The following is a 24,606-nucleotide window of genomic DNA, read 5'->3' on the forward strand; positions in this document are numbered from 1 at the left end:
GGGGAATTGTTGAGTGATATTAAATATAATCCGAGTGTATTTTGTATTACTCAGTATGTAACCAATGTATTACTCTGTATGTAACCAATGTATGTAACCAGAACAGAGGGTGAAGAAGACACCTTCATGTAGACAAATATATTGCAGGTCTCCCACAAGAATGTGGGTAGGGGAGGGGGTTGCCCTCCCCTGGGGCCTTGGGAGAGACACCGTGTCTGGTACGAGGAGGACCCCCTGCTAAGCTCAGTAGGGTAGAACAGGATGAGCACTTCTTAAAGCTCAACCACCAAAAGGTTCCATTGATAGGATGATCAAGACCAGAGGTGTCGTAAAGGAGAAGCAGGGGGGGTCTATATAACCCACCAGGACACACAAAGAAGTCAGACACACACGACGGATTGGCAGTGTGTCTCCAGATCTGTACTCAATAAAATTATTTTAATCTCCTAAAATGTGGTGGCTGTTTCCTTCACATCAACGGACCCGGGGACGAGGACCACGAAGGTGATTTCTCAACACATGTCCATCTACCTCAGGCATACATGTAAGTAACCTGCTAATATTTATTTCATCCATCCATCTGAGCCGCTTATCCTGCGCTCAGGGTCGTCGGGATGCTGGAGCCTATTCCAACAGTCATTGGGCGGCAGGCGGGGAGACACCCTGGACAGGCCGCCAGGCCATCACAGGGCCGACACACACACACACACACACACACACACACACACACACACACACACACACATTCATTCCTAGGGACAATTTAGTACCGCCAATTCACCTGACTTACATGTCTTTGGACTGTGGGAGGAAACCGGAGCCCCCGGAGGAAACCCACGCAGACACGGGGAGAACAAGCAAACTCCACACAGAGGACGACACGGGATGACCCACCAAGGTTGGACTACCCCGGGGCTCGGACCCAGGACTTGCTGTGAGGCGACCGCGCTAACCACTGCGCCACCGTGCCGCCCTTCTTGAAAATTGTTCAATATATATTAAAAAAAAACTCATGGCACTACATGTGTAAAGTATCGCGAGTTACGGAAGTGATATCATGTGACTGCCAAGAGCGAGTCTTAGTGAGCTCGCAAACCACGTGACGACTCGCTCACGGCAGTCACATGATATCACTTCCGTAACTCATGATACTTTACATTAGTAAGTACCATGAGGTTTTTCACTCTTTCTAGCGAGGTAAACAAAGATACATATATTCAAGTGCCCCAGCTGAAATCCTGACGTGGAGGCTCGCCGTGATCAAGACCATGCCTGGCTTCAGTGTGACAATCGTGATACTACTCTTCGTTGGAAATTCAGTAAGTATTTTATAAGTCACGAGTCTCCGCAGTTTACCGCTCGATTTCTATAGTTAAATCCCGTACCGCAAAAAATAAAGCGAACTCCATAACGTTCAGTTGTGCATCGATAACCAGAACTGGTGTTGACTTGCTTTTATGGAGTGATTATCAGACATTTCGTGCAAGGTGTCAGATACTAGTGACAGCCTATGGGTGTCGCCTGGGATAGAGTACTTGTTTTATAAACGCCTAAATCCTGAATGAAAGATAATGTACATATGGTGTTCTCTCTCAGTTTAAAAAAAAAAGTTAATCCCAACTAAAAGTAGAGAACTTATTCCACTTGGCATTTGCCAATGTAAATGGAAGCTGTGCATCATTTCAAATTGTGGTTTTGACTTTTACCATCAGTTTGGGGCAAACTACTCATTCACCGTGGACTACGTGAAGGACTGCTTCAGGAAAGATGGGCAAGAGTTTCGCTACATATCTGGGAGCATCCATTACAACAGGATCCCGAGAGTCTATTGGAAAGATCGTCTGCTCAAGATGTATATGGCGGGCCTAAATGCCATTCAAATGTATGTTTACCGCATGTACACTCTCTAAAAATCTTTTTCACAACTTTTATTGAAAAATCTGCCAAAATATTTAGAAAATCATAATGTACTGAAAAAAACAAAACAACCATGCACATTCTTTTGGCTTGCCCAGATAGTTTCAAATAATTTTAAACAGCCCTAAATAGGTATACATACGGCCCTAAAAAAGATTGCCAGATGTCACATGGATGGAGCACAGTGATGAGGCATTTGTGTCAATGTTAACAGTCTCTTATGAGCAGGGTACAATATGTACAGTGTTGTGATGCAGTAAAGCTGCAATAGGCATCCCTGGGCTGAAAAATGTATAACGTTGTCAGCATAATGTAGTATGACTAACAGGATTGCATTTTAAAGCATATTATAAAACATCCTCCTAACCTAACTCAATTGCTGTTTAATGTAAGTGCAGAACATCATATTTTCCCTCATTACATTCACAGAAAATTCAAGTTTTAACCTTCTCTCTATCGATTAGAAAATATCCTATGAAAACAGTCATGTTTATCAAACTGAATTACCAGCAGGGTGTCCGGGTAGCATAGCAGTCTATTCCGTTGCCTACCAACACGGGGATCGGCGGTTCAAATCCCCGTGTTAGCTCCGGCTTGGTCGGGTGTCCCTACAGACACAATTGGCCATACCTGCAGACGAGAAGCTGGATGTGGGTATGTGTCCTGGTCACTGCACTAACACCTCCTCTTGTCGGTCGAGACGCCTGTTCAGGCTGGAGGGGGAACTGGGGGGAATAGTGTGATCCTCCCACATGCTATATCTACCTGGTGAAACTCCTCACTGTCAAGTGAAAAGAAGCGGCTGGCGACTCCCCATGTATCGGGGGAGCCATGTGGTAGTCTGCAGCCCTCCCCGGGTCGACAGAGAGGGTGGAGCAGCGACCGGGATGGCTCGGAAGAGTGGGGTAATTGGCCGGAGACAATTGGGGGGGGGGGGATCCAGAAGAAAAACAAAACTGTATTACAAGCAGAGCATTTTACATTCCCAATGTCTGGTGCATGTAACCAACAATGGTTGGTTAACCCCTTGAGTGTCCACGCAGTAATCCCTCTTCATTCACCTTGAAGGTATATTCCCTGGAACTACCATGAACAATCTCCGGATCAATACAGCTTCTCTGGAGACAGAGATTTGGAGTACTTCCTACAACTGGCACAAGACATTGGTTTACTGGTCATCCTTAGACCTGGTCCATATATATGTGGAGAGTGGGACATGGTGAGAGAGGGGGTCTGAAACTTCAACAACTAAGTGTGTTGAGGATTTAGAGCTTTCCAAGAATGAAACACTGTAAATGTCGATCTCTTTACCACACAGTATGTTACAAGTGATCACAGCTTACTCTTTAGACTCAATTTACAGTTATGGACCCACTGAAATCAGTGCACATATTGAATTTCAGGCAATAATGATAAGAGGATATCACCAATGCTTAATTCAGATAGGTATTTGTTGCATACTCCTAATCACTGCAGTGACGTAATTGTCTGTTTTTTTCCCCTACATAGAGCAAAGGAACTCTTGAGTAGAAGACAATGGATAACAAATTAATCTTTTTTTTCTTTTTTTTTTTACACCAGTGACCCCAAACAAATGGTATAAATTACTTAGTAAAACTACAGGATCTCAACAATTTTCTGTGCCAGATGCTACATCAGGTTTTGTTATAGGAAGCTGTAGCAACAGTGAAAATGTAGTATTGCTGCATCCCTATTCATGATACTTAGAATGAGTCAAGACTAATCACTGCAGTTGATCTTAAATCTTACATTTTGTTTCGGTACATTAAGTTACACTGTGAAACTTGTTCATAGCATGCCAATATTGCTGTCATTTAGGGTGGTTTGCCTGCCTGGCTTCTCAACAAGAGGGACATTGTGCTGCGGTCTTCAGATCCAGGTGTGAAAAGTAATGAGAATCAAGATTAACAGTAAAGACACAAAGTAAATATAGCTTCAGCTGTGTGAGATCATGTATCTAATTTATTTCAGACTATATTGCAGCAGTAGACAAATGGATGGGGAAATTGCTACCTATGATAAAGCCTTTTCTATATCAGAATGGTGGCCCTATCATCACTGTGCAGGTAAGTATCATTCATCATTGACATTTATGTTAGATAGAGCTCTGCAAGTTGATACCATTTGTTTTTAATCAATGTTCCCTTATGCAATATTCATATTAGAAAAAAAACAAATTTTCCTGTTTTTCCTGTCTTAATAGGTGGAGAATGAATATGGCAGCTACTTTGCCTGTGACTACAACTATCTGCGCCACTTGACCAAGTTATTCCGCTCCTACCTGGGCGAGGAGGTGGTGCTGTTCACCACAGACGGGGCTCAGGTAGGATACCTCAAGTGTGGCTCCATACAAGGTCTCTATGCGACCGTTGACTTCGGACCAGGTAGGTGTCTGGCTGAAGTTTCTTTGGCAATTTCTGCTGATATAACGCTGCACTATTTTGGACAAGTATTATAATCTCTCACTTCCCCTCTGTATCACTTTTAGCAGAGGGTTCAGTTATTCCTGAATATTATGATTTTGATAAGGAAGCAGTAATTCTCAAGAGAATCCTAGAAAACTGAGGGAAGAATTGAATTAGTCTGTTTGAAGTTAACAATAAAAGTTAAGGGTGTTTATTTGTGTTGGTATTCCTTTTGTATTCTTGAACTGTAAAAAAAAAAGTAAATGAAGAAAATTATCTTAGTCTAGTGCTTTTTGTGTTTTAAGAAGTAAACCTCTTGGTTAACACCATGCTGACTCATTGTCAGATTTTAGATTAGTCATGCAAGAGGCTGTTTTTTCTGTGACTGTGCAAATATGTGTGCTTGTCTTTGCCTGTATTGTACACCAGGTGGAAATGTAACTGCAGCGTTTGATGCACAGAGACATGCTGAACCTCACGGACCTTTGGTAGGTATTCCCATCAACACATTTTGTACTCCTTGATAATGAATTGTTGATACATTTCAACCTCCAATTTGAAATGGTTTCCCCCATATTACAGGTTAACTCTGAATTCTACACAGGCTGGCTTGACCACTGGGGCAAAAGACACTCAGTTGTAGCCTCTGCCACAGTGGCCAAGACCCTCAATGAGATCCTGGCCCTACGAGCAAACGTAAACCTGTGAGTATAAAAACTGAAAAGAGAGCGTTGCAGAGTCATTTATAGAGTCTCTCTCTCTCTCTCTCAAACGTAGATACAGCCACTTGTTTATATGCTGCAAGAAATTTGGGACCAGTACACTTATTCTTCTGCTATACTGATTGTCAGCTCTATGGCTATTGACAATGAGGAACAGAATCAGTCTGTGGAAAGAGCTCACACCCCCCCCCCCCATCTTTGATGAACACCCATTAAGCTCTTTTTGGAAACTTCTGCTCTATTAAAAGGGAAAAAGTCATACAGTATGCCATTCTTTTTATAGGTATATGTTCATTGGTGGAACAAATTTTGGCTACTGGAATGGTGAGTTATCCTCTGCTCTGGAAAAATGATGTTCTTTTCCTTTACAAATTCATGACCGACCCTCCTGTAGCCATTTTTTTATTTTATTTTCTTACACAAGCTAATTTTGATAAGCGTACACCCATAATCTAAGATTCTCATTCTCATTTTTTTTTCAGGTGCCAATTCACCCTATGGTCCACAGCCTACCAGCTATGACTATGATGCTCCTCTTACGGAGGCAGGAGACCTCACGCCAAAGTACTTTGCCATTAGAGAAGTCATTAAAATGGTATGCAAAATAAGAACTGCATGAAGTTTTACCTTTTTAAAATCTCTCCAGTAGACTTTGAAAACAAATTGACAACAAAGACAGATGAAATGTAAAAAGTTGTTGATCTCACATACGGTTTGTGTATTCAAGCTGAGCTTTTGTACCTTTCCTCATCAGTATCATAAGATACCAGAAGGACCAATACCTCCAACAACTCCAAAATATGCATACGGGGCTGTTAAAATGAGGAAGGTCGGTACATGCTTTAATGTTATGTGTTAAGCAAAGAACCATCTTTACAGTGGCATTGCATAGAGCATGTTGCAACTCACAGGCGAGAGGGGAGTGTGGCATTATCATGGTACATGAAAAATAAATCGTTAACTTTTTCTCATTTCAGCTCCAGACGGTAACCGATGCTGTAGAAACACTGTCTTACTCGGGGCCTGTCAAAAGCATGTATCCTCTTACTTTCATTGAATTGAAGCAGGTAATAATAATGATAATAATAATAGTAATAATTAATAACATTATATACCATTTGCAATGATTCTCTTTTCATGTAATAAAACAAAAAATTACAGTATTGTTGGTGAAGTTAAACAAAAAACTATAGTAGATACATATGAAATTACTCCTACATTGTAAGTGTCACAATTTCAGTGATTTGATTGTTTGTTTGTTTTTTTCAAGTCATGCACTTTTTGGCCCAAAGGCCTTTGGGTTTGTCCTTTACAGGACTACGCTGTCCATGAACTGCAGCACACCAACACCCCTGTCTTCACCACTGAATGGGGTCCATGATAGGGCATATGTGTCAGTGGACGGGGTGAGTCTGCTAGCAGGCACCTTCCTGTGACTTACTAGCAAATATACCCCATCACACATACAACCTGTCCTCATTTGATTCCAAATACTTTATCTGCTGCTGTTGCTGGCATAGTTAAAATTGTTGAAAAAAAAGTCCACCTGTCAGTTAACTATGCATAAAGACATAAGAGGTGTGTTTGTTTTCATTCTACCTCAGCTCCCATATTTATGCTACATATCCATTTGTTTGACATGTTCCCCTATGCTTATTCTGGTCATTCTTAAGGTGGCAGTGGGGATCCTCGAGAGGGATAAAGTCATAGCGGTTAATGTGACAGGGATGGCTGGCAGTCAGGTGGACATACTGGTGGAGAATATGGGCCGAATTAACTATGGAAAGTACATCAATGACTTCAAGGTTTGTGTTTTGTTTTTTTTAAGATTTCATTTCAAATCTTTATTTTATACCGCTTAACATTGTGACAAAAAACAATCTGTCCAAATGTAGGGGGATGGCTTTAAGTTCCTGAAGAACTAGCATGGGGCTTTATTGATATTCAAATTTGTTATTCATGCCTGACTTAAACATACTCTTTCATTTCACAAAATGAATTAAGGCTACATTGAATTACATCTGCTCTTCCTAATGATGTTAGGTTAGTTTATATTGTGATGTGATTTTTTTTTTTTTTTTTAGAGGGAGGGAAATCACTGTCAGCCACAGTGTTGAGAAAAATAGGTGTTGTATACATGGTCTCATTTCCTCCTCCTCAGTTTTATTTTTTATACCACCGTTCCTCTTAACTACACAGGGTTTGGTGTCCAATCTGACTCTGGGGAAAGATGTTCTCACTGGCTGGACCATCTACAGTCTCAGTATTGATGAGGCAGTCAGTCAGGGTCTCCTTTGGGAAACTGAGCCTACATCAATGGACACACCTCAGCCTGCCACCCTCTCTCCTCCAGCCTTCTATGGTGGCAGCTTTCTCATTCCCAGTGGCATCCCAGACCTGCCTCAGGACACATATATTCAATTCCCTGCCTGGAGGAAGGCATGTTACTCAAAACATATTTAATTTTAGGGCAGTGCTAATTTCCATAGATTTGTCTACCTGAAGGCAATTTCATATGTTGATTATCCATCACTGTAGGTTGCACTTATATAATTGCATTATTTTCAGAAAAATCTTTTTAAAACCATTGCAAAAGAACTGAATCAGAACAAACTTTTAATGCCTGTTGTTAACGTTGATCCCTCAGGCTGTAAGTATAAATGGCTGATTGTTCAGAAGCGTTCATTGGCAATGTATCTTAAAAGCAGAAAATGCACTACCAATGTTTAAATCATTTTAAAAGTGTCTAGCAAATTATTTCCTTTATTCTAGAAAGTTTTCTCAGAGGATTGTTTGTGATCATTGGAATAGTCTCTTTTGCTACTGAGGACAGTTAAGTCCAACATGTTACCCATTTAAATCTTTTTTGTTTTTCCATCATCAGAGTTTTAGAAGTGGGTTGTCCGTTTTAACTCGACATCCCGAAAGTAACTGAAGGTACTAAGGCCCGTCTTTGGTCATCTGTACTTTTCCCCCCATCTTTTCTAGGGACAAGTTTGGATCAATGGCTACAACTTGGGACGTTACTGGCCCAGCAGAGGTCCTCAGATGACACTTTTTGTGCCTGCCAGCATCCTCAGCACAGCTGCACCCAACAATGTCACAGTCCTGGAGATGGAGGAGGCACCCTGTATTACGGGACCATGCACTGTGGAGTTCACCAACAGCCCCATTCTGAATGCCACAGTCCAAGGTGATCACAAACAGATGGAACTCTTTAGGAAAGACAATTTTCTGCCCTAAATCACTTTGCACACCTAACTCACAACGTTGCACAAAGGAGACCTATTTACACCATTAATGGTTGTCTGGTCCCAAGTCAGCGATGCTGTTTAAATACACATTTGTTTGTTATGCTTATCTGGCTGCAAAGAAATGCTACCAGCTCAGCTTTTAAAAAACTAAGTTGATCAGGGCAACAGGATGTTTTTGGGATTTAACATAAATGATTATGTCCTGTTGAACATAACTAATGAAGCACTGTAAAGATTTATTTTTTCTCCATGATTATCACACAAATCACGGGTGGCTTTATCTCAGTGATTCTTGACATTGATTGTCGAACGCCTGTGTTTTTTCTTGTGGGAAAAGAATAATGTTGTTTAAGAGGCCTTATTTGAAGAAAAAAAAATAGTGCAAGAAATGTATTATTTTTTGAGAAATCACAGAAGGGAAATTTGTTTCAGGATGAAAATCATACAGTGTATGCTGTTATGTATTACTGTTCTTGTGTTTTTATATTTAAATAAATGGTTTTAAATCCTTTTTTTCATTTGCTATACTAACTTTATCACGAATCACGAACAATTTATTGTCATTTCATATTATGTACTACGTACATGAAAGAAACGAAATTCTGTTTTCCTCAGCCCACAGCAGTGCAACACAAAAACACATATCCAAAAACAACAACACCAAAAACATACAAAAACAGAACAAAGCAAAAAAGAAAAAAAAGAAAAAGCTAACAACACAGGCCACCCAGTGCAACAAAACTCCACCGTACAGACAACGAACGCCAGCCAGAATGGCTGTCGGAACTGCCGGTCTGCATGGGCAAGCAGCTAGCCTAGCCTGCCCCGCCTCCGCGTCCCGTCAGGACGCCCTCAGTGTTCCCCCTCAGGCGCAGCTCCAGGCAGGCCCGTGGTCCCTGAGCCTATCGGATGCAGCAGACCAGGGTCCTCCAGCCGATCCAGCGCCAGCTTCCCCAGCCAAGCGAAATCGACGATCAAAATAAAAATAAAATAAATACATCATACACCTGACTGATCTGTTGAGAGACAGTGAGATGGATTGATTCACTTGTTGACTGACTTAAGAGTCCATCAGTCTGACATGATGTGTGTCTGTGTCTGGGGAGGGGGTGAGACGGGGGCTGGTGGAGGAGGGTGATTGCTGTTGGAAAGAAACTTCAGGCTTTGGGTGTTGTGTGCACTGGTTCCTTTTCCAGCGTCTGATATATCAAACAGATTATTACCTTTGTAGACAAGAGTTGCATTTTTTCTTAGCTCTCATAATTGCCTTGCCCTGCATTGAAATAGGATGAACCTGAGCTAACCTTGACAGAAATAGAGTATTTTGATTACAGATATGCACATTTTTTATATAACTTACAGTCTTCATTATGAAAATAAGTTATGTTTAAAGCGTTTTGCTCTGACTTGAGATAGGCCACATAGACTATCTCAGCTATTTTGCCATTAGCTTCACTAGTCGGCGCTAATAGGCCACATACGTTGTTGCACGCCACCATAAATCCAAGGAGAAGAAGGAAGACGAGGCAGTGTAGCTAACTGGACTGACTCGCTTAACGATAAGGTAACTAAATCACGAATACTTGCATTTAATCGTGGTACGAAAATGAATCTCACCACGTCATCGAAATATAATTGTAGCTAATTAAAGCAGTACAGTACAGTTTTGCAGATAACCTGCATAATTTGTGGCAAGTGGTTATTAGCTAACATCTAACCGGCTCAGCTAACGGCGAGGAAACGCTAGTTAAATGATGTAAAAGCCATTGAACTATAAATTGTCACCTTTTACAAGTTTGAATAGCTAGCAGTTAAACATGAGTTGGCGGTATTTATTCCAAAATGATTGTCTATGGTATTCTCGACTCATTTTATTGACCTTCCTTGTAGATTATGAGAGTGGCTGCCTGCCCTGCATATAAGTGGAGCAGAAGCAATCGTTTCCTCTAACGTGGAATGAGACACAAATCACAACACAGTGGGAGCAGTGTGGTTAATTAAAACGCAAAACCAGGGTACCACGACTGCATCCCGAAGCCCTATGAATGCCAATAGCTATGTCAGCGTGTCTGGTAGGACCAAGTGACCAGAAAAACATCCTGTTCTTAACCACACAGCCCGGGATTTGTCCCACACAGGCACAAGAGTGAATGCCTTTATTACGACATTCAGGAGACATTTTTCTTCCACAGTTAGAAACAATCAAGTTAAACTCTTGCTTGTCTCAGTCATGGTTGATAATCGATATGCCACAGCCCTGGTCATAGGCTCAGTGCTCAGCCTGCTGGCCACTGTCTACCTCTCTGTGGCTGTGGGAACACAGCACTGGTATCAGTACTGTAGTCTGCCGGTCAAACATGAGACGAGTAATGTCTCTGAACTCCGTGAGGAGTTTATCAATGGAGAGTTTGATGAGAAGTCTTACAGCGATACAATGTTCCGCTTGAACGGCACTCTGGGACTGTGGTGGAGGTGCATACTGGTGCCAAGCCAGTCTCACTGGTTCAAAGAGCCAGGTAAGCGTTATTCACAGGTGACATCTCTGCAGCATTTATCACTGTACTTATCACCTAAAACCATGAATTCATTTACTGTTAATGTCTTAATGAAACCATTAACAGTGCACTTGTTTTCTCTCAGATCCCAAGATGGTGACCCAGTGTGTGAGTTTCACTCTTCCCCAGCAGTTTGTTCCCAAGTACAAAGAACCTGGAAACCATAACAGTGGCGAGGATATGCTCAGGACATGTAAGTAAAATTTCCATTCGCTTCCATCTGTTAAAAAACGTATTTTCTTTTATCAGTCAGAATATCCTTTGCCTGATTTAATCCTTTCATTGCAGGAAAACTCCAGTAGTTTTAAATCTAAGCCCTATTTTACTGTTGTGAGTTAGGTTTGAGCGATGGGTAACAGAATCTTTTAAATTGATTCAGTATTGAGCCAGCTAGCATTGGCACACTACTGGGCATTAAGCTTTGGGGCAATAGCACTCACCAAATAGCTTCTGCTAAATAAGCTCTTTTTAGGCATGCACAGGGTGGGGAATGTAATCGGAGGAATCTAAGCCTTAGCCACAATATCAATTAATTTCTAACCTAAACAAGAAGTCTTGCTCTGTTATCCTGCAAGGGGTGAGTTTCTGCAGGAAGACAACAGTGGAAAAATGAGTATTGCAGAGAAGTGCAAAAAAGAAATTGCAAAAATGGTTTATCACGTCACTGACTGACTGCACTGGGATTATGTTTTCATAATGGAAGGTGCTTTCAGACACTTATTTTCCCTATCATAACCATATGTGGGTGGCTGCCCACTTATCGTGAATACCTGCCCACTAATCCTCTGTCAGTGAATTGTGAAAATTTGTGTTTTTATATTCAGTGGAAAAGAAAAGACGTGTGCAACAAAAGTTAATTTTACTGTGACAGAATGTCAGAGGTCTTCACACGTTTTCAAAAGAAAAATCGATAGCTCTCTGTTTGTCTTGTCTGACATGCCGGTTTTGTATTAAAATAAATTCATGCAAGAGAGTTGCAGTACTGTTTACAGTGCAGATATCATGCACTGTCTGGTATTTTGGTTTTCACCAGAGCTTGGTGGATGTCTTATAACACTGGTTCCCAACCTGGGGGTCGGGACCTTCTAAGAGGTTGCAAGATAATTTCTGGGGGTCGTCAGATGGTTGTGGAGAAAAAAATAACATATTTTAGACTGAGGAATGTTTTTTTACATTACACCACCTGTATCAGTGACATAATTTGCCTTAGAATAGATTTTTTGAGTGTGTGTGTGTTTGTGTGTGTGTGTGTGTGTGTGTGTGTGTGAAGTGCTGTTATTTCAATAAATCTAAAAACAGTAATTAAACCAAAATCGAATTAGTTGTGTTCTGGCTGTGGGCAAAGCAATGGTCTCCTGCGTGAGTTTGGTAGCTTTCATGTGTTATATTATAGTAATCCCTTAACAGTCTCAGGCAGACAGTTTATTAGCGATTTGCATTGAGGTGTTGTGAGTTAAATGTCCCAGTGCTATTCAGGGGGGGTTGGGGTTGCGAACACAAACCTGATTATTCTGGGGGGTTGCGACTCCTTGAAAAGGTTGAGAACCACTGTCTGAATAATTACAACATGTTAAGTTTCAATTTTAGTATTTGTTTTCCCTAAATATTGATTTACATTCAAAACAGATGAATGTTCCAATGAGTTGAAAGATGTTGGACAAGACTACTTGTATTTTCATACCACATGCTTTTTAAAAGAATATGCTAACCACAGTGAAACTGACTACTTGCAATAACTGTGTAACAGAGGCTGCGGAAAGGTATTTGTTTTCGATGCACCTCCCCCACCCAATAATAGAAAATTCTTAGGGGAAACACTGCTTCTCAAAACATTCTGAGAAACATTTCCCCATTCTTGTGGTGAAAAAGGCTTTTATTAGATATTATTTGCCGAGCACACTTGCCTTGATTGATTACATTGCAGCTGGTTGCACAGCAGTCAGCTGACACAAACTTGCTCAATAGTGAAACCATTTAAAAGTCTGCTACCCATCATTTGGTTTGATTCCAAACAATACAAAATTAGGGCTTAGGCTAAAGTAGTTTTCCTTTTTAAATGAGTGTGACGGGGTAAGAAACATTAACTTCAGCGGGTGAATTTAGTTTTGTTTTCATTGGATAATGTTTCTTTGAGCAGATTTGTGGAGGTCTCAGTTCCTCCTGCCCCTGGTGTCCCTGGCACTGGTTTTTCTCAGTGGCCTCATTGGGATATGTGCATGCCTGTGCCGCAGCCTCACTCCCACTTTGGGTGTGGGAGTGCTCCATCTTCTGGCAGGTTAGAGAAATAAATGCAATGTCTCCCTACGTATACAGAGTTTTATCCACCTTTGTGCCCCATATCTCATGCAGGACATAAGAATTTGTATGTTGAAATTTGCTGTCATTGGTCATTATGGGATCTTACCTCTCTCCTCTTCTATCATACCTTTACCTCAACAGGTCTGTGCTCTCTGGGCACTGTATGCTGTTTCTTGGCTGGGATGGACCTGCTTCACCGCAATTCTGCGCGACCAAATGGGACAGAAGATTCACTGGGCTGGTCACTCTATCTGGCCCTCATCTCTGCGCCATTGCAAATGATGGCAGCTGCTTTATTCCTGTGGGCAGCTAGGAGCCACAGGAAGAGCTACACCCGCATGACCGCATACAGAGTAGCCTAAAAGAGAGACTATTTTTTGGGCAAGATACTTCAAAAAGAACTAACTATTCTCAAGACTTCTACTTCAAGAGGATGCTCTTCAATTCAATCAGCTCTTTAAATAAAGTAGCAACATTTAAAAGGTTTCAGGTCCAACCTCCAAATGTACATCAGGTAAAGAATAAAGTCACAATTTTTCTGCCAAGTAGGGCTAAAGAAGGAGGGTTCTACAGAGCGCAACAAAATGTTGGTGCTCTCATCTCTTAAAATTCACCTTTTAATTGTGTGTTCTTTGGCACATATGGCCCTTAACCCAACCTAATATTCTTTTTCAAAATTTGTCTCTATTAAGTCTTACCAATTCATGTGTAATGTATCATTTAATTTTCTGCTTTTTTGGGGCTTGATGTGCAGTATCTGATTGCCTTTGTTTCTAATGCCATTACTATAGCAGTCTATCACCACATTGCCCTTATTCAAGTATAATTTGTAGATGTCATGCTAATTAGCATCTGATCTGATATGTCTGCACAACCGGTTGCATTTTGCATGAATATACTGAACATTGAACATAAGCCTGGGGATTTTTTTTTTCTTGTTTGCCATCATAATTTTGTGTAATCTTAATCATAGAGCCTTTGCTGTGCATGCCTTTTTCTAGGGACATCTCAGACATTTGTATTATCTGTGGTTTCTTTCATTTTGTGTGGTATCTTTTGAACTGATTCCCTGAAATGTAACCACTCCTTGTGCTACGCTCACCAATTATTTATAGCCTTTTATTTGAATGAAAAACAATATTTATTGTTGCCACTCCAGCAAACCTGTAATCTCATTTTAAGATTATTTTTAAATCCTTATGTCTTAATCCCCATTCTTCACTTGTATCTACTGTCATGATGGATATATATTTCCCTCACCTCATCATTATTATGTTAGAATTTGGAAAAGTTCTAACTTTTTCTAGATTGAGAGCACATAGTTGTTGATCAGCGAGTGGCCGCGCCCAAGTTTGAACTACAGTTTGAACTGCTGAAATGGGGTAATACTATAAAATGCAAAACCAAAATCGTGCAGTTGAATGAGAAAAGTGATTTTTGTTTGCTTTTGTTAATGGAGTGTTTGTAATTTTGAAATAAAACAGACCTAAATTCGGTTGCACAATTTGTGAAAACCATAATTTTCATGATCAAGTGGGACTTCTCAAATATGTCAATAAATAAAACAATAAATACACTTTGAATTGCCATGCATCATGTATTCACTGCAAAAACAGCCCCTCTAGAAAGAAGCCAAATATTCTTAAATTTAATCAAATTGTCTTGTATTGAGCAAAAAAATTACCAGTGGGGTAAACCAATTTTGCTTGACTAGAATTCTTAAAACTAGCATAAAGTTCTAGCCACTGAACGACAATGGGCCTTAAAACTAGACAGGAAAGCCTAAATTTAAGCAAGCTGTGCTTATTGCAAGCAATGAAAAGTCACTTATTTAAGACAGACTTACTTAAAATTTTAATTTTGGTCTCTGATTGAGCTGATTTAAGAATTTATACCTTAATCTGACATTAATAGTTAGCCAAAAAACATTTAAAATAAGACACAATTTCTTTAAACAACATAATACAAATAAGTGACTTAGTCTTAAATTAAGACACCAGAAAGATTATTTTTTTTAATTCTTTATTTTTCACAGTAGTATATATTACAAAATTTATATCAAAACTAACAGTTTCATTTTCATCTGCCATAGGGTTTTTTTTACTTACAAGAGAAAGTTAAAAAAAATGTATATATATATATATATATATATATATATATATATATATATATATAGTGTGAAGGTTCACAATGCGTGGTAGGGAAAAGGAGTGTGAGGGTAGAGAGAGAGGGTGTATTAAAATCTAATTAATTCAAAATCAATCAATCAGTCAAATTGCATTTTATATCTGGCCTTAAGACCTCACATATTTGACCCACTTGGTCCAGAATTTAACAAACTTATTTTTCTGAAGACAGAGGGAAAAAGTAATATTTTCCATGATTAAATGTAATTTACTATATCTATCCACTCCTGTATTGTGGGGGGTTCAGGAAGTAGCCAATGCCTTGTGAGTGCTTTTTTACCAGCACATGTCAAAATACCAAATAAATATTCATCCGGCCGTCCTGCCTGGAAATTGGCATTTCCTAAGAATATTGTGGAAAATTGCAAGGGCAGATCATTGTTAAGTATGCTTTTCAATCTTTGTGAAGCTCTGCCCAGAAAGGTCTTATCGTTGGGCACTCCCAGAATATGTGCCAGTAGTTGGCTTCCTGAAGTCCACACTGTCTCCAACATTTGGTGTCCCCCCCATCAATATGTGCTTTCTGTTTTGGTCTAATAAAAAATCGAATAAAACACTACCATCCGAACTCCCACCATGTGTGGGAGTTGATGCATTTCCCCTGGAATTTACATACATCATGTCAATCCTCATTTGATATTGTAAAGTTGCCTTCTTTTTCCCATTTTTCTTTAATGTATTCTGTAGAGTGGGATTGTTTTTGTTTGTCATAAGACCTTTATAAAATCTCGAGATAACACCCTTATTTGAGTCTTTTTGATAGGCACCAATAAATATCCTCAGTATAGGATCATTAAAGTCTGTTTTATCTTTAATGGTATCTTCAAAATGATTACGTATCTGGAGATATCTATAAAAAAGCAGATTTTTAAAGATCATATTCTTTCCTCAAGTTTTCAAAGTTAAGTGTCCCTTTTCTGTTAGGGAATAGAATGTTGTTATTCCTTTTGAAATCCAGGACTTAAATCTGTAATCCATTTTATTAGGCTTGAACTCAGGATCATAGGTACACCATTGAATTATTTGTAATGTATGGCCCAGTTTATATTCTTCTCATCATATTCCAGATTTTTAGTTGGGCATTAATTCATGGATTTTGCACCTTATCTATAAACCTTCCTAAATTTTTGTGAGCCAATACTGCATGAATTGGAGGATCGTTCATAATGGAGAGTTCAATATTTTTCCACCTGGCATGAAATATTGGGTTACATATGTTCATTAAGGATTTAGTCTGGGCTGCATAAAAATAATCCTTAAAACAAGGTAAGGACATTCCTCCCTTCTCCCTTGGTAGTTGTAGAGTTTTGAGTTTGACCCTGGGGTTTTTTCCCCTGCTAAATACATCTGGAAACGATCTTATTCAATTCGGAAAATTGTTTTGAAGAAATTTCTACAGGGAGTGCTTGAAATAAATAGAGATATTGGGGAAGGATGTTCATCTTTACAGAATCAATTCGATGACTGAGACCAAGGAAAGAGACAGCATTCCATCTGTGTATGTCGTCTCTAATTTTTGTTAAGAGGGGACCATAATTTATCTCTGCCAGTGTTGAGATTTTTTTCGGTATGTATATTCCTAAATATTTCAATGAGTTCTGATCCCAGTTAAGGTGGAATTTTCCCCTAAGGTGTTTTGAGGGTGTATAATTAAAAGCCAAAATTTGTGTTTTCTTTACATTTAGTTTGTATCCTGCATATCTACCAAATGTTTCTAGAAGTTTAATTAATTCAGAAAATGATTTTGGGGGTTTACCTAAATAAATCAAAATATCATCAGTGTACAATGCCAGTTTGTGGTCTTCTCCATTTATGCAGATGCCTTTGATGCTTTCAGTCTGCCTTATCCACTGCACAAGAGGCTCAATATAAAGCGCAGAGTAACGGTGAGATTGAGCACCCTTGTCTCAAACCACGCTCTAATATAATAGTGTCTGAAAGGTACCCATTTATTTTTATTCGGGCTATTATATAACGTACGGATGCCCTTTACAAAGTTTTTGTGCAGGCCAAATTTTTCAAGAACATTGTATAAGAACAGCCAACTCACTGAATCAAAAGCCTTCTTGGCATAAGATTCTTATTTTTAATATTTTTTATTAAAACTCTGCAACATAACTGCTTCACTGAAAAGTAACATTCAGCACCATCCATCATTCACACAGACCAAAGGATTCCAGATCAATCATTACCAGATTGAAAAGCAATTTTTGATTTGGTTTAGGACCTCTTTTTTAATACAGTCAAAAATGAATATTCCAGCTATTATAGCAGCATACCATAACAATAAAATAACCATAACATTCCAGCTGCTGGTTTGCGTAATATCCCACAGGAAGAAATTTGCAATTACACTAACAAACAACTTGGTTGGCTAACCTGTGACTAACCTTTTCTGAAACATAAGTTTGTCAGATATGAGACTCTCAGAGAAAGACAGAGAGTGAGGCACAGTGAGAGAGACTCACTCACTCGATGAAGGACTTCCACTCGCCAATGGCTTTTTTGTAGGAGGGGGTTGAATCTCGCTCATGAATGGAATCTTGGAGAATTTCAGTTTGCAATACTGTTAGAAATTTGGAAATACACTTTGGGTAAGTGAGGTGCAGGGCATAGTAATATGCCATGAGGTAAAGCAGTCCCTCATGAAACCTCTCACTGTTGAAGGTGGTCACTGGTGTGTTTCCAACAGCAAACATGCAGTTGTCTTCAGAGACAAGCACAACTGGATAAGACAGCGGTCGCTGGCGCAGGAAAGCATCAGGGTCCTCTGAAGTCTAAATGACAAAAGTCAATGTAGAGTATTAGAAAAACACCACAAGTAACACACACTTTGACATGGACTAGGACACTGGTCAAATGATAATTGTACTTCAAAACATCTAGCCACAGTAACCCCTGACATCAGAGGGAGAAGATTTTGTATAGTCTTTGCTGAGCACTGCGAATAGTGAGCACACCACAGCAAGTTCCAATAAAGTTACTACAACAACAATTACAGCATGGACACCACTTCCCCATTTGCCATTGTGAAAATGAGAAAAACTTAGCACAAATATAACAAAACAGAACATAAAATGTATGGATGAATAACTGCAAGATAAAGTATAAAATATTGCAGTAAATCAGTAAGTCTCACCATAGGACATGGAAAAGAGCCTCGCTGCTTGTGCCCAGCTTCCTGGGCAGCATGGTGCTGGATGGGAAGAGCAGTGGCAGGGCTCTGAACACAGCTGTGGCATGCTCCACTGGTTTAATGGAAACGGCACAATACAAGGCAGTGCCATAAATAACCACTTATCATGAGATCTCAAAATATAAACCTGAACAAATCAATGTATTGTGACCTCACCTCCATTTAAAGTTTTTGGAGACTTCATGGCTTTCTTTATAACACCATAAAACTGGAAATTTGAGTAGAAGCTTTCCCATCTGTCCTTCATCTCAGAGATGTACCGGGAATTGGTTGGTTGAATAATTCGCTGCAGCTCATCCAGCACCTGAAAAATACATTCAAATATAGATAGAAAATAAAATTTGTTGAAACAAAATAATCTCCACCTCTAGTCCTGGTCAAACACTTTGATGATTGATGTCCTTCAAAAAAGACCTCTAATGTCTAAGGAATATGAAAATTATGTCAATTATGTTATGCTCAAATGTGTACTCGGAAGAGCTGAAAATATGAGGACTGGATAAGGCAAACATTGCTTATGTGATCCAATCCTCTGAAACACTGGTAAGCCTCTAGAATCTTTGTTGGTCTGTCTTGCTCCTTTAAAGCATCAGAGGTAATGAAGCGTCTTCTAAACTCGAACTCCAGGTTCAGCAAATGAGTTACCGCAGCTTGTTCAGCCTCTTGGACTTGTACATTTCTTGGAGAGCCTTGTAGTGTCTTGCTTGGGTTTTCTGGCTGAAGTCAACTGAACCAGCTGAAAGCATTAGGGGATAGTAAGCAGGTAAGAAGAGATATTAGGTTTCCAAACTAACAAATTAGCAGTATAGAGGAACTTGGGAAGTAGCAGGATTAATTCATTCATGCCTGTTACTTGATATAATATTGCAATATTGTACAATGGAATACTAACATCTCTGGACAGATACTGAAAGATGCTAAAGCTGCTGCATGTGTACTTGCTGGTGGTGCATGTTTTCTTAACCTGTGTGCATCCTTTTAAAAAAATTACACTGGTCTCGCATCATAAAACTGCCATAAAAATATTATATATTATCATTATTTTCCACTTTCACTGAGTTTGATTTTTAACCAACATCTGTCCTGATCATACTTACCAAATATTTATTAATTTTCAGGTGGAAAATAGCTAATTTTGGAGCCAAGACTCCAGAATGAAAGCCTAATAAAATAAAATGCACGCTTCTATGTTATAGTGGCAGAGTGATTTTAAAAAATGCAGTTTTAAGGGGTTTTAATTGGGTTTTGTCATTAAGGTCCTGAGCGTAACTATTTTGTGTTCAGTGCATTTTAGACATATCATTGGAGCTGATGCTGAAGTTCCAAAATAAAAAAATAAATAAAAAAAACACCCTTAGCAAAATGAATGCCTATGCAATAACGCAGCCAAAATGAACTCAAAATCTCAATTAAAAAGGACAAATATGTCCTCAAGGATGCACAAGTGTTAAAAAGTGTTCTCTACCAAAGACTTATAAATGCATACAGGGTGTATTTAATGCAATACATACATGCTTCATCACTGTTATCCCGGTGCTGCACTGGGGTGCTGGCTCTAGGTGAACGGTCTTGCACTGGGGTGCCCATGACACTAACAGGTGACCATTCCAGAATAATGGTTGATGCACTGGAATCTCCATCGTAGTCAGTTGCTGCAACATCTGAATCGATTTCCACATCCTGTCATGGTTTCTTTGAAGGAGGAATTTCGGCCTTCCTTGGACTTCTGACATTTGAGTCTCTTCATGAGCTTTTTAGCAACATCCACCTATGAGGAACAAATAGTAAACATTAAAAGATGACAAAAGAGACCCAAGTTTTCTAATATTGTAATTATAGTTTTCAGAACAGTCTAGACCTGCTCTATATGAAAAGTGCCTTGAGATAACTTCTGTTATTATTTAGCTTTATATAAATAAAATTGACTTGACTTTTTTCCATTAACATCGAAAAAAGCAACAGTGACAAAAAGCTACTTACCCACTCACTGTTTGATGACCTGTCTTTTATCATTTGGTAGTACTCCACCAATTGCTTTTCCATGGCATTGGCCTCATGTTTGCTGGGGTATCTGGAGTCCTCTGTGGCTCTTGCGATTGAAATCATATTAGTCATAGTGTTTCTTATGAGTCGGAAGAAGAGCTCCTTGGATAAAAGCCACACCGTGCTCAGGCCCCAGCTGTTTCTGCTCAAAGTAGGAGCATTGCACTTGTTCAAGCTCACCGTGAAGACTATTCTGGGTAGGACATGTTACAAACTTCAGAGTGTTGGCCTCCTCTTTTGAAAAGCAACTGCCTCCACCTGTTGATGGTTTTGAATTTCAGCAGCAGTCTCCACCTAAAATACATTTACACTTCGACATTTCATAGGATAACTTTCTATCATAGTCTGTGCCTTTACTTGTTAGTTAAATGAACAAGCATTATCTTTTAGTGGATTTAAAATTTTTTGCATGAGCACTTTTTTCTTTACACCCATTGTTGAATAGGTCTCAAAGGTATATTCTTTGACTAATTAAATATTATTAAAATAGACAGAATTTGTAATTACTTAACATTTCCGTGATATTGCACAGGAGCGTACTCAGTTTTGTTATACTGTAATAGACATAGAGCTGACCTTCTCATCTATATTCACAACAAGCCATATAGCCCTGCGCCTCAGGACATTTTCAGGACCAGGGAACAGATCTTTAATGTCATCTCAGGAAAGTGAAGGTAGTAAGTCTTCTCCAATATTAGCAGCTGGAACATCATAGGTATGATAATGTTAATGTTTAGAACTCACTTTGGTGCATACTGTATCATTGTGTCATGTTGAATGTTTTAGAAGATAGCTCACGCCAATAGTTAGCTAGTGCCAAGCGCTAGCTTAGTAAGTGATGCATTGGAGAATTGTGTAGCATTAAAGATATGTGGCACTTATCCTGTTGATGTTAAAGCCATTCGATTTAAGTGGTTAGTGCACTTAAATGGTTTGTATTGAGACTGCACTGTGATTGCACTGATTTTGTGTAACAGAATTATATATGTTTAGTGATTAAGTAATGATATCACAATTCATATACATGTTAATGATACTAAAATGATGTATAAGAAGGTTAAAAAGGGATATGTAACAGATTAAAAGAGTGGATAAATACAAGTAATTCATTTGTTAATGTTAAGTATTTCATGTATTAGTGGTATAATGCCAGTTGCTGTGGTGTAAGCCAATTCATCGCATTGAATGGCATTGATGACAGTATATATCCTTAGTTATTGGTTATACATTGTAAGATGTTCTGAATGAAAAGAAGTTAATGAGATCTCATGTTAGAAACAGATATAGAATGGAATACTTACTGTTCTGCGCTATTTGTGTAAATTGTGTTTTTGTTTTTTTTAACTACCAGATAGAATTTGGAAAATTGTGATGGCGAGCCCAGCGAGACTGTGGACGATCATAGAAGTGACGGCCTACCATAGGATCTGTCCCAGGAAACATCTGACAAGCCTGAATCATTCATCCAGACACCAGATAAGAACACATACACACTAGCCTATTTCCTCTGCCAGGGTAGAAATAGTCATCATTGACGTATATCCAATACACTCACGGATCAGGAACTGAACTCTTGGACCAACACACACACTCAAGGACGAGGAACTGAACTTTTCTTTCATCTCAAACTTCTAACACTCATTGAGGGTTGTGATTTGAATGAGGTTTTCTTTGTTTTATTATTTTATTTACTTTAAAGAGCTCTATTTTGTTTTATTTCAATTCTTTATGCAAAAGTCAGCGCTGTGTATATTTTGCTGTTGTGAGGCAATAAAATTGTCAACTGTTCAACTACATGTAACCTGCACGACAGGGGAATGGGCCTATGCTTGCGCAGGGACAGTTTACAGTCTAATGTCTAAGTTCAGTGGAGATTGGTGTAGGTTTTTTTCTAGACCAGATTCTAGTACTCACCCCAAAGACAACACACACACTCGTGGGTATAGTTTACAATAAAAAAAACCAATTTATTTCAACAGTTCAAAGTAAAGTTATTTCAATATCAATACTAAATTAGATGTGTTATATATATATATATATATATTTTTTTTTTTTTTTACTCTATTATACTTTTTAAAAGTTCTTCCTAATATTCTATTTATTGTCTATATCTATCTATATTCTATTTTATACCCTTCTAATATATTACTTATGCAGCCATATTCTACACTAACAAATTAAAGAAAATAATCCAAAATAAAGTATGAGTGCACTCAAAGAAAATAATAAAGAAAAGAAAAGGGGGAATGATTCAGTCTTCCAATCTGTGCAAGGTGCAATGTCCAGATCCTACCACAATCACAGGGGCAAGTTAATGTAGAGGCGATGATGATGAATCCAAATCCAGGGCGATGATGGGGGCAATCCAAAGGGGGTATCCAAGGGTTCCAAACGGTGTAGCAAGGGGGGTTGTTCGGGGTACAAAAAAACCAGTCAGGATTCCAGCAGCGTACAAAACACAAGAGAAAAGAGTCTTCCTTCTTCCTTCAACAGGAGATCATCTGTCAAGGAAGCTTCGTGGGAGGGATCTTTTTTGTCGTAGTTCAAATGTCCTGTAGCTCAAATATCCGTAGTTCAAATATCAATAATTCAAGTATCCATAGTCAAAGTTGTCCGTATTTCTAAATATCCGTATTTCTCTTCTCTATTGTTGACGGTTGTTTGTATGGTTTAAACTCTGTAGCTCGTGTGCCTCCTAGAGGCTACTCGTGGAACTTACATACGTCACAGGGTACATGTAATCATGTGGGTTACATTCTCCCCCTCTAAACCGCATCAGTCTCTGCATGCGTCTAAACACTGTATGGTCTTGCAGAGGGCACTCTAGAAGAATCAGGGACATTTCTGCCCAAACTTTCGAAAAATGAGGCCATGGCTAGGACTAAAGGCCTTCCTAGTTCACCATAACAGAGTCTCTCAGGGGGATGTCTTTCTCTGATAGATCTTCTGATCGGTTCGCTCTCAGACGGGTTTCCGTCAGACAGGTCAGCCTGGCCTGTCACACCAGTGGGCGGTGCACTCTCCGGTTCAAGTGGGTTGTTTTCAGGTGAACGTCCTTCAATTGGTCCAAATTGAGGTACAACAGTAGTAGATGATGCGGGGTCTCCCTCAGGTAAGTGTCTTCGAACAGGTTGAGAGAATTCATCTGTGACTACTTCTGTCTCACGCCCAATTGGTTTCTTTTCAAGTAACTGATTGTGAACAGACTCAGGGGTATGGGGTACTTCACTAAGGAGTGGACTATCAGATTGGGAGAACTCCGACGGACTTGGATTCAACCCGACTGGGTTCAACAGTTCCGTGGCACGTGCTAGAGGGGTGGCCTGTGTGGTTGTCCTAATGCTTTGGGGAAACCTTGTGGAGATCTGTGGATAGCAATCCTCATCCTCGTCACTGCTGGGCATATCTGGGTCAACAATATTGTCGTGCCTGGTCTGCTGCGAGACTGCTTCCCTGCGTCTCAGCCTCCTTGTTGGTAAGTTTGTTTCGGGTTCTGAGACTTTATCTGTAACAGGTAGAAAGCCGCAGGGCAGAAGAAGGTCTCTGTGAAGGGTACGGTGTGGACCTTCACCCTGTTCTTGCTTGACGACATACACTGGGCCATCTCCCATCCTCTTCACCACAGTATGGACTTCCTTTTCCCATCTGTCCGCAAGTTTATGTTTCCCTCTTAAATTGACATTCTTCACCAGGACTCTATCTCCGGGAACAAGTTCTGCGGCTCTGATCTTTTTATCAAACCTGGCTTTATTCTTCTCTCCCATCTTCTTAGAGCTTTCAGAAGCAAGTGCATAGCTGTCTTGGTGGCGCTGTCGAAGATGTTTAACATACTCCGAATGCGACTTGAATCCAATTTGGTTTGGTGTAAGGCCTAGAACCAGATCAATGGGTAGTCTTGGCTGTCTACCAAACAACAATTCATATGGAGAGTAGCCTGTGGTGTCATTTTTCGTGCAATTGTATGCATGGACTAGCGGTTTGACAAAGTCCCTCCAATGATATTTATCCT

General features: G+C 39.6%; 2 protein-coding genes across 2 annotated transcripts; both read left to right on the forward strand.

Annotated features, from left to right (window-relative positions):
• The first annotated feature begins 493 nt into the window (after nt 1-493).
• On the forward strand, nt 494-8,825 carry glb1 (galactosidase, beta 1). Its single transcript, XM_056279997.1, has 17 exons — nt 494-544; nt 1,194-1,319; nt 1,713-1,882; nt 2,986-3,136; nt 3,757-3,817; nt 3,910-4,004; nt 4,142-4,322; nt 4,773-4,831; nt 4,926-5,047; nt 5,349-5,389; nt 5,548-5,660; nt 5,820-5,894; nt 6,043-6,132; nt 6,358-6,471; nt 6,739-6,870; nt 7,265-7,504; nt 8,054-8,825. The coding sequence occupies exons 2-17, from the start codon at nt 1,269-1,271 to the stop codon at nt 8,306-8,308; spliced, it is 1,950 nt and encodes a 649-aa protein (XP_056135972.1). The 5' UTR covers nt 494-544; nt 1,194-1,268; the 3' UTR covers nt 8,309-8,825.
• Nucleotides 8,826-9,826: 1,001 nt separating this feature from the next.
• cldnd1b (claudin domain containing 1b) lies at nt 9,827-15,313 on the forward strand. The gene is made up of 5 exons (XM_056279796.1): nt 9,827-9,883; nt 10,210-10,835; nt 10,960-11,067; nt 13,012-13,149; nt 13,314-15,313. The coding sequence occupies exons 2-5, from the start codon at nt 10,550-10,552 to the stop codon at nt 13,532-13,534; spliced, it is 753 nt and encodes a 250-aa protein (XP_056135771.1). The 5' UTR covers nt 9,827-9,883; nt 10,210-10,549; the 3' UTR covers nt 13,535-15,313.
• Nucleotides 15,314-24,606: the final 9,293 nt, after the last annotated feature.

The sequence above is a fragment of the Lampris incognitus genome, chromosome 5 (assembly GCF_029633865.1).
Source record: "Lampris incognitus isolate fLamInc1 chromosome 5, fLamInc1.hap2, whole genome shotgun sequence".
Taxonomy (NCBI): domain Eukaryota; kingdom Metazoa; phylum Chordata; class Actinopteri; order Lampriformes; family Lampridae; genus Lampris; species Lampris incognitus.